Genomic DNA, 15,683 nt, shown 5'->3' with positions numbered 1-15,683 from the left:
GCTCAGCCTATAGAATAATAATAATAATATCATTACCTGCTGCCAGACACAGCAATGGCTGCTCTCTGCTCCTGCTGCCTTGTGGGAATGATAGAAGGAAGGCGGAGCTCAGACCAGGGGAAAATGGCCGCCGCTCCTGACGTCACTACACGGCCAGGGATCCTATTGCTGCTGCCGGACTGGTCTACAAGAAAATGGCCGCCGGACTCCGGCACTGAGGACATATGTGGTAATATTCATATTATAGCTTTACAGAGGACGGGGCTGTGGCCTGTGACAATACTTCCAAACTTAGCGTTCCACATACAGTGTCCGTGGAGATCAGGTAATGTGGTGTCCTGTTATTATTATTATTATACAGGAGGAGCAGCCTGTGGTGTCCTGATATTATTATTATTATACAGGGGGAGCAGCCTGTGGTGTCCTGATATTATTATTATACAGGGGGAGCAGCCTGTGGTGTCCTGATATTATTATTATACAGGGGGAGCAGCCTGTGGTGTCCTGATATTATTATTATTATACAGGGGGAGCAGCCTGTGGTGTCCTGATATTATTATTATACAGGGGGAGCAGCCTGTGGTGTCCTCATATTATTATTATACAGGGGGAGCAGCCTGTGGTGTCCTGATATTATTATTATACAGGGGGAGCAGCCTGTGGTGTCCTGATATTATTATTATTATACAGGGGGAGCAGCCTGTGGTGTCCTGATATTATTATTATACAGGGGGAGCAGCCTGTGGTGTCCTCATATTATTATTATACAGGGGGAGCAGCCTGTGGTGTCCTGATATTATTATTATACAGGGGGAGCAGCCTGTGGTGTCCTGTTATTATTATTATACAGGGGGAGCAGCCTGTGGTGTCCTGATATTATTATTATTATACAGGGGGAGCAGCCTGTGGTGTCCTGATATTATTATTATACAGGGGGAGCAGCCTGTGGTGTCCTGATATTATTATTATACAGGGGGAGCAGCCTGTGGTGTCCTGATATTATTATTATACAGGGGGAGCAGCCTGTGGTGTCCTGTTGTTATTATTATTATACAGGAGGAGCAGCCTGTGGTGTCCTGTTATTATTATAATACAGGAGGAGCAGCCTGTGGTGTCCTGTTATTATTATTATTATAATAATAATACAGGGGGAGCGGACTGTGGTGTCCTGTTATTATTATTGAGAGGGAGCAGCCTGTGTTGTTGTTGTTGTTGTTATTATTATACAGGGGGAGCAGCCTTTGGTGTCCTGTTATTATTATAAAGGGGGAGTAGCCTGTGGTGTCCTGTTAATAAAGACATATATTATTATTTTTATACTGGGGTGCAGCCTTTCGTGTCTTTGTTATTATTATTATTATTATTATTATTATTATTATTATTTTTATTATATGTAATTGTGGGGATTGAAAATATTGCTCAAATTCTAGGCTATATTAAAGCAGAGACCATAATATCCCTGGCATGTATAACAGATGATAATTGGAGCAGTATGAAGCAAATGTATATCACACACCTGGGTGCGTCACTGTGACGTCACTTATATCTATAGTAATAATACAGGGACATGACTCGGGAGGTGAGGGGATCTGGGAGCGTCACAGTGACATCACATATCTATAGTAATACAGGGACATGACTGGGGAGGTGAGGGGGACCTGGGAGTGTCACAGTGACAAGAGAAAGAACGTAGACTTCTTTGTGGGCGCACTCTTGTGAAGAAATAATGAGATATTCTCAAAGAATAAAACATAACTTTTATTACAAATTATTAACAATTTATTCAATCTCCTGAGAACAAATAATGTCTCTTCACGCCTTTCCCTTGCCTGTCTCCTGCCGCCTTTCCCCTGCCTGTCTCCTGCCACCTTTCCACTGCCTGTCTCCGTCCGCCTTTCCCCTGCCTGTCTCCTGCCACCTTTCCCCTGGCTGTCTCCTGCCGCCTTTCCCCTGCCTTTCTCCTGCCGCCTTTCCCCTGCCTGTTTCCTGTCACCTTTCCCCTGCCTGTCTCCTACCACCCCCACCCTGCTGCCCACCTGCCTGTCTCCTGCCGCCTTTCCCCTGCCTGTCTCCTGCCGCCTTTCCCCTGCCTGTCTCCTGCCACCTTTCCCCTGCCTGTCTTCTGCCACCTTTCCCTGCCTGTCTCCTGCCGCCTTTCCCCTGCAACATTTTCCCTGCCTGTCACCTGCAACCTTTCCCCTGCCTGTCTCCTGCAACCTTTCCCCTGCCTGTCTCCTGCAACCTTTCCACTGCTTGTTTCCTGCCACCTTTCCCTTGCCTGTCTCCTGCCTATCTCCTGCCGCCTTTCCACTGCCTGTCTCCTGCTGCCTTTCCCTGCCTGTCTCCTGCCACCTTTCCCTTGCCTGACTCCTGCCGCCTTTGCTACACCATCGGCTGGATGTGTGAAACCTGAGGTCACGGAGACTGTACGCCGCAGCTCCATGAATGAGGCCATAAAATTTCCCTCAGGAGACCCTGTCCCTTCACAACCAATTCTCACCCTTACACCACTCAATGGCTGCAGCCATACTCGTCTGACAACTCAGGACACATAGAGCACATGCTCCGTACGGGTCCTGCACATGAGCGGTATACCGAACATCAGTTCATTGTGACTCCACCCACAATAGCGCTACAATCTAGATCAGGCCCACTATACAATACAGCCTTATGGGGCTGGGTCACAGGAACCTCGGAGACACTGACCAGGACTCTATGGCTGTGGGGAAATAGGAGACTTAATGGCCACTCTATTCCACATTTACTATGTTACATGTGCAGTATGTTTTATGTGTTATATTTATTCTAAGGAACTCCAGCTGTCGGGAACAGAGTTTTTACTACACATCACACGTTCTGTATTCTCTCTGATTCACAAGGATGGACAAGGACAGGAGTCACAGGACTGAGAGTATAATAAATATCACCCTGGAGATCATCTACCTGCTGACTGGGGAGGTGAGTGGATCTGGGAGCGTCACAGTGACCTTATATCTATAGTAATAATACAGGGACATGACAGGGGAGGTGAGTGGTTCTGGGAGTGTCACAGTGACCTCACTAATATCTATAGTAATAATACAGGGACATGACTGGGGAGGTGAGTGAATCTGGGAGTGTCACAGTGACATCACTTATATCTATAGTAATAATACAGGGACATGACTGGGGAGGTGAGGAGATCTGGGAGCGTCACTGTGATGTCACTTATATCTATAGTAATAATACATGGACATGACTGGGGAGTTTGGGGGATCTGGGAGCATCACAGTAAAATCACTTATATCTATAGTAATAATACAGGGACATGACTGAGGAGGTAAGGGGATCTGGAAGTGACACAGTGATGTCACATATCTATATTAATAATACAGGGACCTGACTGGGGAGGTGAGAGGATCTGGGAATGTCACAGTGACATCACTTACATCTATAGTAATACTATAGGGACATGACTGGTGAGGTGAGGGGACCTGGGAGTGTCACAGTGACATCACATATCTATAGTAATAATAAAGGGACATAATTGTGGAGGTGAAGGAATCTGGGAGTGTCACAGTGACTTCACTTATTTCTATAGTAATAATACAGGGACATGACTGGGGAGGTGAGGGGATCTGGGAGTGTATATATCGATATTTGATGTCTCCACCATTACACAGGATTACACAATAGTGAAGAAGACATCCAATGAGTATGAGACACCCAGCAGCCATCTCCGTGTATCAGGAAGACTGAGTAGAACCCAGAGCCCCATCACGGTGCCTCCACCTCACTCACTGACACATGAGAGACACAATGATCAGAAGATCCTGGAACTCACCAACAAGATCATTCAGTTGCTGACTGGAGAGGTGACTGCTGGGAATGGGGCATTATACAGTAACCCCGGGGGACGTGTCTGGGTGATGACTGGAGAGGTGACTGCCGGGAATGGAACATTATACAGTAACACCAGGGGACGTGACTGGGTGATGACTAGAGAGGTGACTGTCGGGAATGGTAGATTATACAGTAACACCATGGAATGTGTCTGGGTGATAACTGGAGAGGTGACTGCTGGGAATGGGACATAATACAGTTACAGCGGGGGACGTGTCTGGCTGAAGACTGGAGAGGTGACTGCTGGGAATGGTACATTATACAGTAATACCGGGGGACGTGTCTGCATGATAACTGGAGAGGTGACTGCTGGGAATGGGGCATTATACAGTAACACCAGGGGATGTGTCTGGGTGATGACTGGAGAGGTGACTGCTGGGAATGGGACATTATACAGTAACACCAGGGGATGTGTCTGGGTGATGACTGGAGAGGTGAGTACTGGGAATAGGACATTATACAGTAACACCGGGGAACTCGTCTGGGTGATGACTGGATAGGTAACTGCTGGGAATGGGACATTATACAGTAACACCAGGGAATGTGTCTAGGTGATGACTGGACAGGTGACTGCTGGGAATGGGACATTATACAGTAACACCGGCGGATGTGTCTGGATGATGACTGGAGAGGTGAGTACTGGGAATAGGACATTATACAGTGACACCGGGGAACTCGTCTGGGTGAAGACTGGAGAGGTGACTGCTGGGAATGGGATATTATACAGTAACACCAGTGGATGTGTCTGGGTGATCACTGGAGAGCTGACTGCTGGGAATGGGACATTATATAGTAACACCAGGGGATGTGTCTGGGTGATGACTGGAGACGTGACTGCTGGGAATGTGACATTATATATATAGTAACACCAGGGGACGTGTCTGGGTGGTGACTGCTGGGAATGGTACATTATACAGTAACACCAGGGGTTGTGTCTGGGTGATGACTGGAGAGGAGACTGCTGGGAATGGGGCATTATACAGTTACACCAGGGTATGTGTCTTGGTGATGACTGGAGTGGTGACTGCTGGAATGGGGTATTGTACATATTATACAGTAACACCTGGGGATGTGTCTTGGTGATGAATGGAGAGGTGACTGCTGGGAATGGGACATTATACAGTAACACCAGGGGATGTGTCTGGGTGATGACTGGAGAGGTGACTGCTGGGAATGGTGCATTATACAGTAATACCAGGGGATGTGTCTAGGTGATGACTGGAGAGGTGAGTGCCGGGAATTGGGCATTATACAGTAACACCGGGGATGTGTCTGGGTGATGACTGGAGAGGTGACTGCTGTGAATGGGGCATTATACAGTAACACCGGGGGATGTGTCTGGGTGATTACTGGAGAGGTGACTGCTGGGAATGGGACATTATACAGTAACACCAGAGGACGTGTCTGGGTGATGACTGGAGAGGTGACTGCTGGGAATGGGACATTATACAGTAACACCAGGGGACGTGTCTGGGTGATGACTGGAGAGGTGACTGCTGGGAATGGGACATTATACAGTAACACCAGGGGATGTGTCTGGGTGATGACTGGAGAGTAGACTGCTGGGAATGGGGCATTATACAGTAACACCAGGGGACGTGTCTGGGTGATGACTGGAGAGGTGACTGCTGGGAATGGGACATTATACAGTAACACCAGGGGATGTGTCTGGGTGATGACTGGAGAAGTGACTACTGGGAATGGGACATTATACAGTAACACCAGGGGATGTGTCTGGGTGATGACTGGAGAGGAGACTGCTGGGAATGGGGCATTATACAGTAACACCAGGGGATGTGTCTGGGTGATGACTGTATCACTGTGTGTGTCATGTTCCTATAAGGTGTCAGGATGTCACTGTCTATGTCTCCATGCAGGAGGGGGAGTATATAGAGGAACACGGGGGTCTGTACGAGGACGTGATGATGGATAATCACCGGCCCCTCACATCACTTGGTAAGAGGAGACTGTCATGTATTGTACTGGGGAGAGCAGGTATGGGGGCCCCCTATATACACACATCACCTGATAATCACATATATACACTGTACTCAGTCACTGTGTGTCTCCTACAGATGGGCCCAGTAACAGAGATACCCCTGAGAGATGTCCCCGTCCTCTGTATTCCCAGGATTGCACAGAGGAGAATCACAGGATTCCACAGGAGGATCAGGTAGGTGGGATTTTGGGTCTTACCAATATACCAAAGTGACTGTCACTATATGATCTGTAGAGGAGCTGTTTGTCTTATACACTGATATTATACTGTTTCACCTCAGTTTAATCTGACTGTATGCCAATGTCATTATAGTGTTTTTTTTTTTCTTTTTAGGTAGAACGTCTGTCTAATACTAAAATACCAGATATAGAGGGAGAAGAAGAGACGTATGTGACTGATATAAAGGCAGAAGATATAGAGGGAGAAGAAGAGACGTATGTGACTGATATAGAGGCAGAAGATATAGAGGGAGAAGAAGAGACGTATGTGACTGATATGAAGGCAGAAGATATAGAGGGAGAAGAAGAGACGTATGTGACTGATATAAAGGCAGAAGATATAGAGGGAGAAGAAGAGACGTATGTGACTGATATGAAGGCAGAAGATACAGAGGGAGAAGAAGAGACGTATGTGAGGGGTGATCAGCAGTGTAAGGAGGAGGAGATCCCTACAGATATCAGCACAGGTGAGTAATAAACACTTATTACAGAAGTCACATATTCTCATTGTTCAGTCACTACAACAATCTCTTATCCTACACCCTCCTCTGTCAGTACAGACTAATGATGGAAATGTATCTGCCCAGTGGTGCAGTGGTGTAGTCTAGGACCATCAGCCCTGTTTTCAGTTGGGTGTTTATAAAACAACTCTTGTGGCTGGCCCCACCATTGGATACAATGGAGCGCCTATGCGCTACATTGTATCTTCAGTGCGCAGCCTGACTGACAGTTCAGGCGCGCACAGCCAATCAGGAGAGTGCCGTGACGTGGCGCTCCCTGATTGGCTGAAGGGACCTTCTGTGACAGGAGTCACGGGGGGTCCCGCTTGGCGGGGAAAGGGGTCCCATGTGTAAACATGGGACCCCTTTCAGTGCGTGGTCCGGGTAATGCTTTTTACTATTTTGCCAAGTACGTGGATTACAAACAGAAGAGGACCGATCTACACAGGATTGTTGTGAGTATAATTTTATTTACAGGTACCACGTGGATTCTACGTGGAGAAGGGGACCGACTCTTTGTGTCAACATAGGTAAGTATGTGTGTATGTCGGTGTGCATGTATGTAATAGAGTTGTACTGTCACGGTGTGTGTGTCCTGTTTTTATTTGGGTATTTTTTTGTAGTAGAACTACAGGTACCAGCGGGCCCGTTTCCCCCCCGCATGCTGGTACTTGTGGTTCTCCAAGTACCAGCTTGCGGGGGAGGCTTGCTGGGACTTATAGTTCTGCTACAAAAAACAATATTCTTTTTTTTAGACAAAAGGCTATCAGCCTCCCATCCGCCGCCCTTGGATGGGGGGGGACAGCCTCGGGCTTCACCCCTGGCCCTTGGGTGGCTGGAGGGCCGGGACCTCTTGATTTAAGGGGTCCCCACTCCTCCAGGGTACCCTGGCCAGGGGTGACTAGTTGGGGATTTAATGCCAGGGCCGCAGGGACCTATATAAAAGTGTCCCCCGGCTGTGGTATTATCTCTCTGACTAGTGGAGCCCGGTGCTGGTGTTAAAAATATGGGGGACCCCTATGCTTTTTGTCCCCCGTATTTTTGGCACCAGGCCCAGGTGCAGAGCCCTGTGCTGGTTGTTAAAATAAGGGGGATCCCCTGACAATTTTTCCCCTGTATTTTTACAACCAGGACCGGCTCAAAGAGCCCGAGGCTGGTTGTGCTTAGGAGGGGGGACCCCACGCAATTTTTTTCTGATTTTTTTACCACTTTAAAAACTGTTTTAATGTACACAATGAAGCCCTGCACGGATCTCACAGATCCGGCCGGGATTTCTTGTGTTTTGTCAGGCAGTGTTTTACTCATCACTCCCGTAAAACACTGCCTGACATTACGAATCACATCGACATCGGAAAAAACGAATGAGGAAAACTCGGTAGCTTAGTAAATGACCGTATCAGAATTCAAAAAGTTGCAGCAAAATGCACCCGATACCATTCGAGATCAAACACCCTTAAAAACGGCTAAAACACGAATATTAGTAAATAAGCCCCCTGGTGGCTACAGATGTCATACTTAGAGAAAGGACATCCTTTTTTGGATTCTGGATTGGGTGGTCCTCACATCTTCAAGGTCGGTGTACTCCAGACAAAAGTTGCTTGCCAATCAACGTCCTGGAACTTCGGGCACTCTACAGCGCTTTCTTTCAGGCTCAGGATCTCCTCCAAGGCAGGCCTGTTCAGATTCAGTTCGACAATGTCACTGCAGTTGTCTATCTAGACCACCAAGGGGGCACTCTCAGCCATCTGGCTATGGCAAAGGTGGAGCGCACGCTCCAGTGGCCTGAGACTCACCTTCCGGCCATCTCAGCTGTGTTTCTACCAGGAATCCTCAACTGGGGAGCAGACTTCCTCAGACGGCAGAATGTCCACAGCAGCGAATGGGCTCTGCACCCTGAAGTGTTCCAGAACCTGGTAAACAGATGGGGTCTGCCGGATGTAGACCTCATGAACTTGCATCACAATCACAAGGTCCCAATCTATAGATCCAGGACCAAAGATCCGCAGGCAGCATTCGTGGACATTTTATCAGTACGGTGGACCTTCCTTCAGGGATACCTGTTTTCTCCAGTATCGCTGTTACCCAGATTTCATTGCAAGTTTAAACCTGAAGGAGGCCCCATTATACTGATTACTCCCATATGGCCTAGGCACCATTGGTCCGCTGATCTGCAAAATTTATCCATAGACATGCCATTCCTACTGCCACAGCGAGCAGACTTGTTGTCTCGGGGTCCCTGTCTGCATCGGAACCTGGCTCGACTGTCTTTGATGGCTTTGCTCATGAGTCATCAGTCTTCAGAGCTATGGGGTTCTCGGATGCAGTGATATAGACCATTTGCGTCTTCAACCCGCATCTATTACCTGATTTGACATGCTTATTTTCAGTGGTGTGCGCCTAGGCGCTATGACCCTCCTACCTTTTTAGGGTCTCCAAGGTACTGACCTTTCTACAAGCAGGGTTAGACCTTGGTCTTTGCCTAGCATTCCTGAAAGTACAAGTTTCTGCACTATCAGTGTGGTTTCAATGACAGATTGCGCCACTACAAGATGGGCGTACCTTTTTTCAAGGAATACTCCATATCCAGCCTCCCTTTGTACATCCAGTGGCCCCTGGGATTTATCCCTTGTCTGGCAAGCTCTTAAGACTTCCCCATTTGAGCCTTCAGAGTCAGTGGACCTTAAGTGGCTGTCTGTAAAGGTGTTATATCTCCTGGCTATTGCCTCTATGAGAATGGTGTCTGATTTAGGAGTGCTTTCCTGTCCTTCATTTCTGATCTTCCATCAAGATAGGGCAGTTCTCCAGACCAAGGTGAGGCACCTTCCTAAGTTGGTGTCCAAGTTTCATCTAAATACAGAGATAGTGGTTCCAGCCTTTTAGTCCTTGTTATGCACACCAGTGCCAGCAGGAATGTACTGATGTCTGAACGGAGAGGGATGCAAAACAAATGAACTCACAGACAGACTGGGGAATATGACATTACATACACAGAAGGTGATAGAGTAACAAAATAAACACAAAGTGAACAGAGAAGCCCAAAGGCTAAGAAACTTGGTGTCTCCCTAGTATTAGGAATGCTCAGATGGAAAGAAGCGAGATGTTGTGATTTAATACGTAGAGAACCCGAAATGCTGTTGCTAAGGGTAACAGCAAAACCCTAAAGGGTTACCAACGGGTGTGGCAGTAAACTCCTTGGTCAGAGATGGAATAATAGACACAAGGAGAGTCTCCACAATCCTAGTCCTCACTTGCAGTGCACCGGTTCAGCTTACTGCCACTAAACTGACACCTGGACACCTTGCACAGTGAGAAACGATTTTGGCAGGCAAGTCTGAGAATACAGCCGCAAACTTGCTAGGTTCACAGAATAGCAAAAGAACCCCAGCAGGTTAAACGACTGACTCCAGTCTTACTGCTAGGTCTGGATTGGCAGAGTGTAGTACCAAATCCCAAGGCCTATTTGCAGTAAGCAACAAGCAAATACAAAGTTACACAGTACTAGCTAACTTTCAGGAACTGACTAACCAACAAAGATTCAGCTGCATCTGCCTAACCTGAGAAGAGGGTTTATATAGCAGGTGCTGTCCACGCCCCACTCAGACCTCACAGACTGTGAGCACAAAAACCAGCACCGGATCCCCTGCCGTGCAGAACCTGTAACCACTGCACAGCAAAAGACCCGAACCGGAGTATCAGCTGCGCTCAGGTTACTCCGCTAGCACTTGCCTCCCGGTTGCCATGACGACGTGGCAGCACAGGGCAGGAGACCCTAACAGTCCTATTGGCTGGTGAGGCCTTGGAGGTGGTTAATAAGGATTTATGTGAAAAGTACCAGAGTGATCAGGAAAACGGATTCTCTATTTGTCCTGTATGGATTCTATCAGCAAGGTTGGCCAGCTAGTAAACAAACGCTGTCCAGGTGGCTTTGCATGACTATTGCAGAGGCTTACATTCAAGCTGATCTTCCTGTTCCGGTCTCTGCTCATTCAATACGTTCAGCAGGTCCCTCATGGGTGGCTCGCTGAGGTGCTACTGCTGAACAACTCTGCAAGACAGCTACGTTGTCTTCTATTAACACGTTCCTGAGGTTTTTATGCCTTTTGATACCTTTGCCTCTCAGGAAGCTTCCTTAGGGCGTCGGATTCTCCTGTCTACTCAGGAGCGTCCCCACTCTTAGGGGAAACTGCTTTAGGACATCCCCAATGTAAGGACTGTGGATCACTATGGATCCTGATGAAGAAAACAAGAGTTTTGTTAGACTTACCATGGTGAACTCTTTTTCTTCGAGGTCCATAGGATCCACAGTGCGCCCACCCTGACACACCTGTCTTGGGGAAATACTTTTCTCTTACGTCCTAGAGGATACTGTGTGTGTGTGTGTGTGTGTGTGTGTGTGTGTGTGTGTGTCCCTTTCACAATCATGTCCAGGGACTGTATCTCTTGTACTGCAGTATGTCTCTCATCCCCTGAGGACTCACTACCCTGCACCCAAGATAGTGCTCCCTCTCAAGCTAGTGGGGCTGAACCCCCGTGGTTGGCTTCTATTAAAAGGATGATTTCTAATATTTGCACTAAGCTATCTCATAGTGAAAGGGAGACACAATTCTTAAGGCAGTCTATGGATGACCTGATCAACAAAGATTCAGCTCTCATACCTGTGTCTCAATCCCTCGCCATTTGCCTACAAAAGTGTACTCTGGCCCAAGTCATGCAGGGTGACACTGATCTGGATCCGGATAATATGGATGCCAGTGGGGGGGGATGCTGTCCTGTCACAGGGTATCCAGGCCCTCATAGATGCGGTTAGAACTGTCTTACATATTCCTGTCAGGGCAGAGGAAGTAATTGAGGAATATTACTTTAATACAAAAAAAGAAATCCTCAGCTACTTTTCCGGCTTCAAAGGCGTTAAATGTCCTCTTTGAAGAAGCTTGGGTGAACCCTGACCAAAAATGTCAGATCCCAAAAAGGTTAATTTCTTCCTTCCCCTTTACTTTGGAGGATAGAAAAAAAAGGAAAAACCCATCGATAGTGGACGCATCTGTGTCCAGGTTGTTGCGAAAGATAATCTTACCGGTTCCCGGGGTGGCGTCCTTAAAGGATGCGGCTGACCGTAAGGTTGAGACCACTCTCAAATCTATATACTCGTTGGCTGGGGTAGCCCAGAGACCCAATATTGCTTGTGCATGAATCACTACGGCAATTGCAAGATGGTCTGATAATCTAATTGAAGATTTAGATTCACTAACCAGGGATGACATTATTTTACTCCTACAGCACATCCAAGATGCTGCTAACTTCATGGTGGAGGCCATAAAAGAAATTGGTTTACTCAACGCATGCACCACTGCCATGGCAGTGTCAGCACGCAGGGAATTGTGGCTTCGCTCTTGGACTGCGGATGCAGATTCTAGAAAAGGCGTGGAGAGCCTACCATTCACGGGTGAGGCTCTGTTTGGAGATGAACTAGATACTTGGATATCTAAGGCCACTGCGGGTAAGTCTACATACCTTCCTTCTGCAGCTCCCCAGCTAGGAAAACCTACTCTGCTCCGACTTTGCAGTCCTTTTGGACAGCTAAATTTAAAAACAAGTCCAAGGGTTCTTCTACAGCCTTCAGAGGCGGTAAAGGTAAACCCAGAATAGCCGTAGCTGCAGGTTCTCAGGAACAAACCTCTGGTACTGCTTCCTCAAAGCCTTCAGCATGACAGTGGACCACACTGCCTGGAAGACAGGCAGGTGGGAGCCCGGATACATTATTTCAGTCACATCTGGGCAACGTCATGCCTAGATCCCTAGGTGAATAATCTTATCGCACAGGGATACAGACTGGAATTTCAAGAACTACCACCTCCCAGATTCTTCAAATCCGGCTTACCAGCTTCTCCAGAAGCAAGTTTGACCTTACAGGCAGCAATTCAAAAACTGGTACAGACTCAGGTGATTGTTCCAGTTCCACCTCACCTAAAAAACAAGGGTTATGATTCCAAACTGTTTGTAGTGCCGAAACTGAACGGTCCGGTATGACCCATTTTAAACCTCAAGTCTCTGAACCCATATTTAAAGGTGTTCAAATTCAAGATGGAGTCTCTGAGAGCGGTGATCTCAGGTCTAGAGGATGGGGAATTCCTGATGTCTCTGGACATCAAGGATGCGTACCTTCATGTCCCGATTTGGCCGCCTCATCAGGCTTATCTCAGGTTTGCGTTACAGGAATGCCACTACCAGTTCCAGGCACTGCCATTTGGACTCTCTATGGCATCACAGGTGTTCACCAAGGTGATGGCAGAGTTGATGTTGCTCCTCCACTTGCGGGGAGTGAACATAATACCGTACCTTGATGACCTGCTAATCAAAGCACCGTCCAGGGAGAAGTTGTTACACAGCATTGCCCTCTCAACGACGTTACTCCAGGATCACGGGTGGATTCTGAACCTGCCAAAATCTCACCTGGAACCAACACGGAGGATTTAGTTCCTGGGAATGATACTGGATACGGAGGCGCGGAGGGTATTCCTCCCAATGGAAAAGGCATTGGTGATCCAGTCGATTGTACGGGACGTTCTAAGGCCGACCCGGATTTCGGTGCACCTGTGCATTCGCCTCTTGGGGAAGATGGTGGCCCCTTACTGATCTCTGCAATATGGAATGTTTCACGTAAGGCCCTTCCAGCTGGATCTGTTGGACAAATGGTCCGGATCGCATCTCCACATGCACCAGATGATACGTCTGTCGCCAAGAGCCAGGATTTCTATTCTGTGGTGGCTTCAGACTTCTCACCTAACCGAAGACCGAAGGTTCAGGATTCAAAATTGGATTCTGCTACCCACAGACGCAAGCCTCTGTTGTTGGGGAGCAGTCACCCAAGGGGAACAGTTCCAAGCAAAATGGTCAAGTCAAGAATCTATTCTTCCGGTGAACATTCTGGAACTTGGGGTCGTATACAACGCCCTTCTACAGGCATCCTATCTTCTTCAAGATCAGGCCATACAAGTTCAGTCGGACAATGTTACGGCAGTAGCATACATAAACCGACAAGGCGGAACGAAAAGCAGAACTGCAATGTTAAAGGTAAAAAGGATTCTCCTCTGGGCATGAAGACATGCGGTGGCGTTGTTGGCAATCTTCATTCCGGGAGTGGACAACTGGGAAGCGAACTCCCACGGCAGACATGACCTCCATCCAGGAGAGTGGGGCCTTCACCCGCAGGTGTTCGAGTCCCTGGCACTTCGGTGGGGAATTCCCCAAATCGACAAGAGGGCCTCTCATCTCAACAAGAAGCTTAAGCGATATTGTTCCAGGTTGAGAGACCCGCAAGCAGTGGCTAGCGGACTCTCTGGTGACTCAGTGGGTCTACCAGATGGTCTACTTGTTTCCACCACTTCCGTTAATCCCAAGGATTCTCAAAAGAATAAAAAGGGAAAAGGTTCAAGCAATTCTTATTGCTCTGGACTGGCCAAGAAGGGCCTGATACGCGGATCTACTGGAGTTGCTCCTGGAGGACCTGTGGCCTCTTCCTCTTCGAGAGGATCTTCTACATTCGTCTATCAAGACTTACCGCGGCTAAGTTTGACGGCATGGAGGTTGAGCGTCAAATTCTAGCCCAGAAAGGGATTCCGGATAAGGTTATTCCAACCTTGATCCAAGCCAGAAAGGGGGTAACGGCTAAACATTACCACCGTATTTGGAAGAAATAAGTCTCTTGGTGTGAGAACAGGAAAATTCCTGTGATGGAATTTAAGCTGGGACGATTTCTCCTTTTTCTGCAGGCAGGAGTGGATGTGGGCCTCCGTTTGGGCTCCTTGAAAGTCCAGATTTCGGCCTTGTCCATTTTCTTTCAGAAGCAATTGGCATCTCTTCCTGAGGTTTAGACTTTTTTGAAGGGTGTTCTGCACATCCAACCGCCCTTTGTGCCTCCTATGGCACCTTTGGATCTCAACATGGTGTTGCAGTTCCTCCAATCGGATTGGTTTGAGCCTTTACAGGCAGCGGACGTTAAGTTTCTTACGTGGCAGACAGTTACACTGTTGGCCCTGGCTTCGGCAAGGCGCGTGTCGGAACTGGCGACATTGTCTCACAAGAGCCCCTACTTGATTTTTCATGAGGATCGCGCTGAGCTCAGAACTCGTTAGCAGTTCCTTCCTAAGGTGGTGTCTGCATTTCACATCAACCAGCCTGTTGTGGTTACGGTGATTACCAACACCTCTGCTTCTTCAAAGTCCTTAGATGTTGTGAGGGCTTTGAAAGTTTATGTGAAGTGGACGGCTTGTCACAGAAAATCTGACTCGCTGTTTGTTTTCTATGATCCCGATAAAATTGGGTGCCCTGCTTCAAAGCAGTCTATTGATCGCAGGATCAGGCTTACTATCCAGCATGCTTATTCTACGGCAGGCTTGCCGGTGCCGAAATCGGTTCAGGCCCACTCTACTCGGTTGGTGGTTTCTTCCTAGGCAGCTGCCCGGGGTGTCTCGGCTTTACAGCTTTGATGAGCGGCTACTTGGTCAGGGTCGAACACGTTTGCTAAGTTCTACAAGTGCGATGCTTTGGCCGCTGATGACCTTCAGTTTGATCAATCAGTTCTGCAGGAACCTCCGCACTCTCCCACCCGTTTTGGGAGCTTTGGTGCATCCCCATGGTACTAAATGGACCCCAGTATCCTCTAGGATGTAAGAGAAAATAGGATTGTAATTACCTACCGGTAAATCCTTTTCTCGTAGTGCGTAGAGGATGCTGGGCACCCGCCCGGTGCTTCGTTTTTCTGCACTGTTACTTGGTAAAGTATTATTGTTGGTTCAGCCATTGCTGTTCCTTTTCAAGTTTGGTTAGCTTGGCTTTCCTCTTGGTTGTGTGTGCTGGTTTGAATCTCACTACTGGAATATACAAAAAGAAGAAGCAGGAACTAGCGCTGCATAGTACACATAAATCTGAAGGTGATCCTTTGTAGTTTCTGTGGGATCCACTACTTTATCTCTCTGTGGAATTACACTTACAGCTAATTTCTATCACGCGTGTCCATAAAGGTATCTTTATATCTGAAACAATGTGCTGTCCCCACACAAATAAAAACGGTACACACTTACAGGA

The 15,683-nt window shown here is 47.7% G+C and overlaps 1 protein-coding gene across 1 annotated transcript in view; it reads left to right on the top strand.

Moving 5' to 3' along the window:
* The first annotated feature begins 254 nt into the window (after positions 1–254).
* Positions 255–15,683, top strand: part of LOC134984828 (zinc finger protein 585A-like) — a 187,679-nt gene continuing 172,250 nt past the window's right edge. Inside the window, exons 1-6 of the mRNA XM_063950304.1 lie at positions 255–325; positions 2,811–2,958; positions 3,663–3,854; positions 5,760–5,838; positions 5,958–6,059; positions 6,219–6,566. Of these exons, the coding sequence (XP_063806374.1) occupies positions 2,881–2,958; positions 3,663–3,854; positions 5,760–5,838; positions 5,958–6,059; positions 6,219–6,566 (799 nt within the window). The 5' untranslated portion in view covers positions 255–325; positions 2,811–2,880. The remainder of the gene's footprint in view (positions 326–2,810; positions 2,959–3,662; positions 3,855–5,759; positions 5,839–5,957; positions 6,060–6,218; positions 6,567–15,683) is intronic.

This window comes from Pseudophryne corroboree (genome assembly GCF_028390025.1).
Source record: "Pseudophryne corroboree isolate aPseCor3 chromosome 3 unlocalized genomic scaffold, aPseCor3.hap2 SUPER_3_unloc_84, whole genome shotgun sequence".
NCBI classification, from domain to species: Eukaryota; Metazoa; Chordata; class Amphibia; order Anura; family Myobatrachidae; genus Pseudophryne; species Pseudophryne corroboree.
The sequence above is the reverse complement of the archived record's forward strand: the minus strand, read 5'-3'. Positions and strand labels throughout refer to the sequence as shown.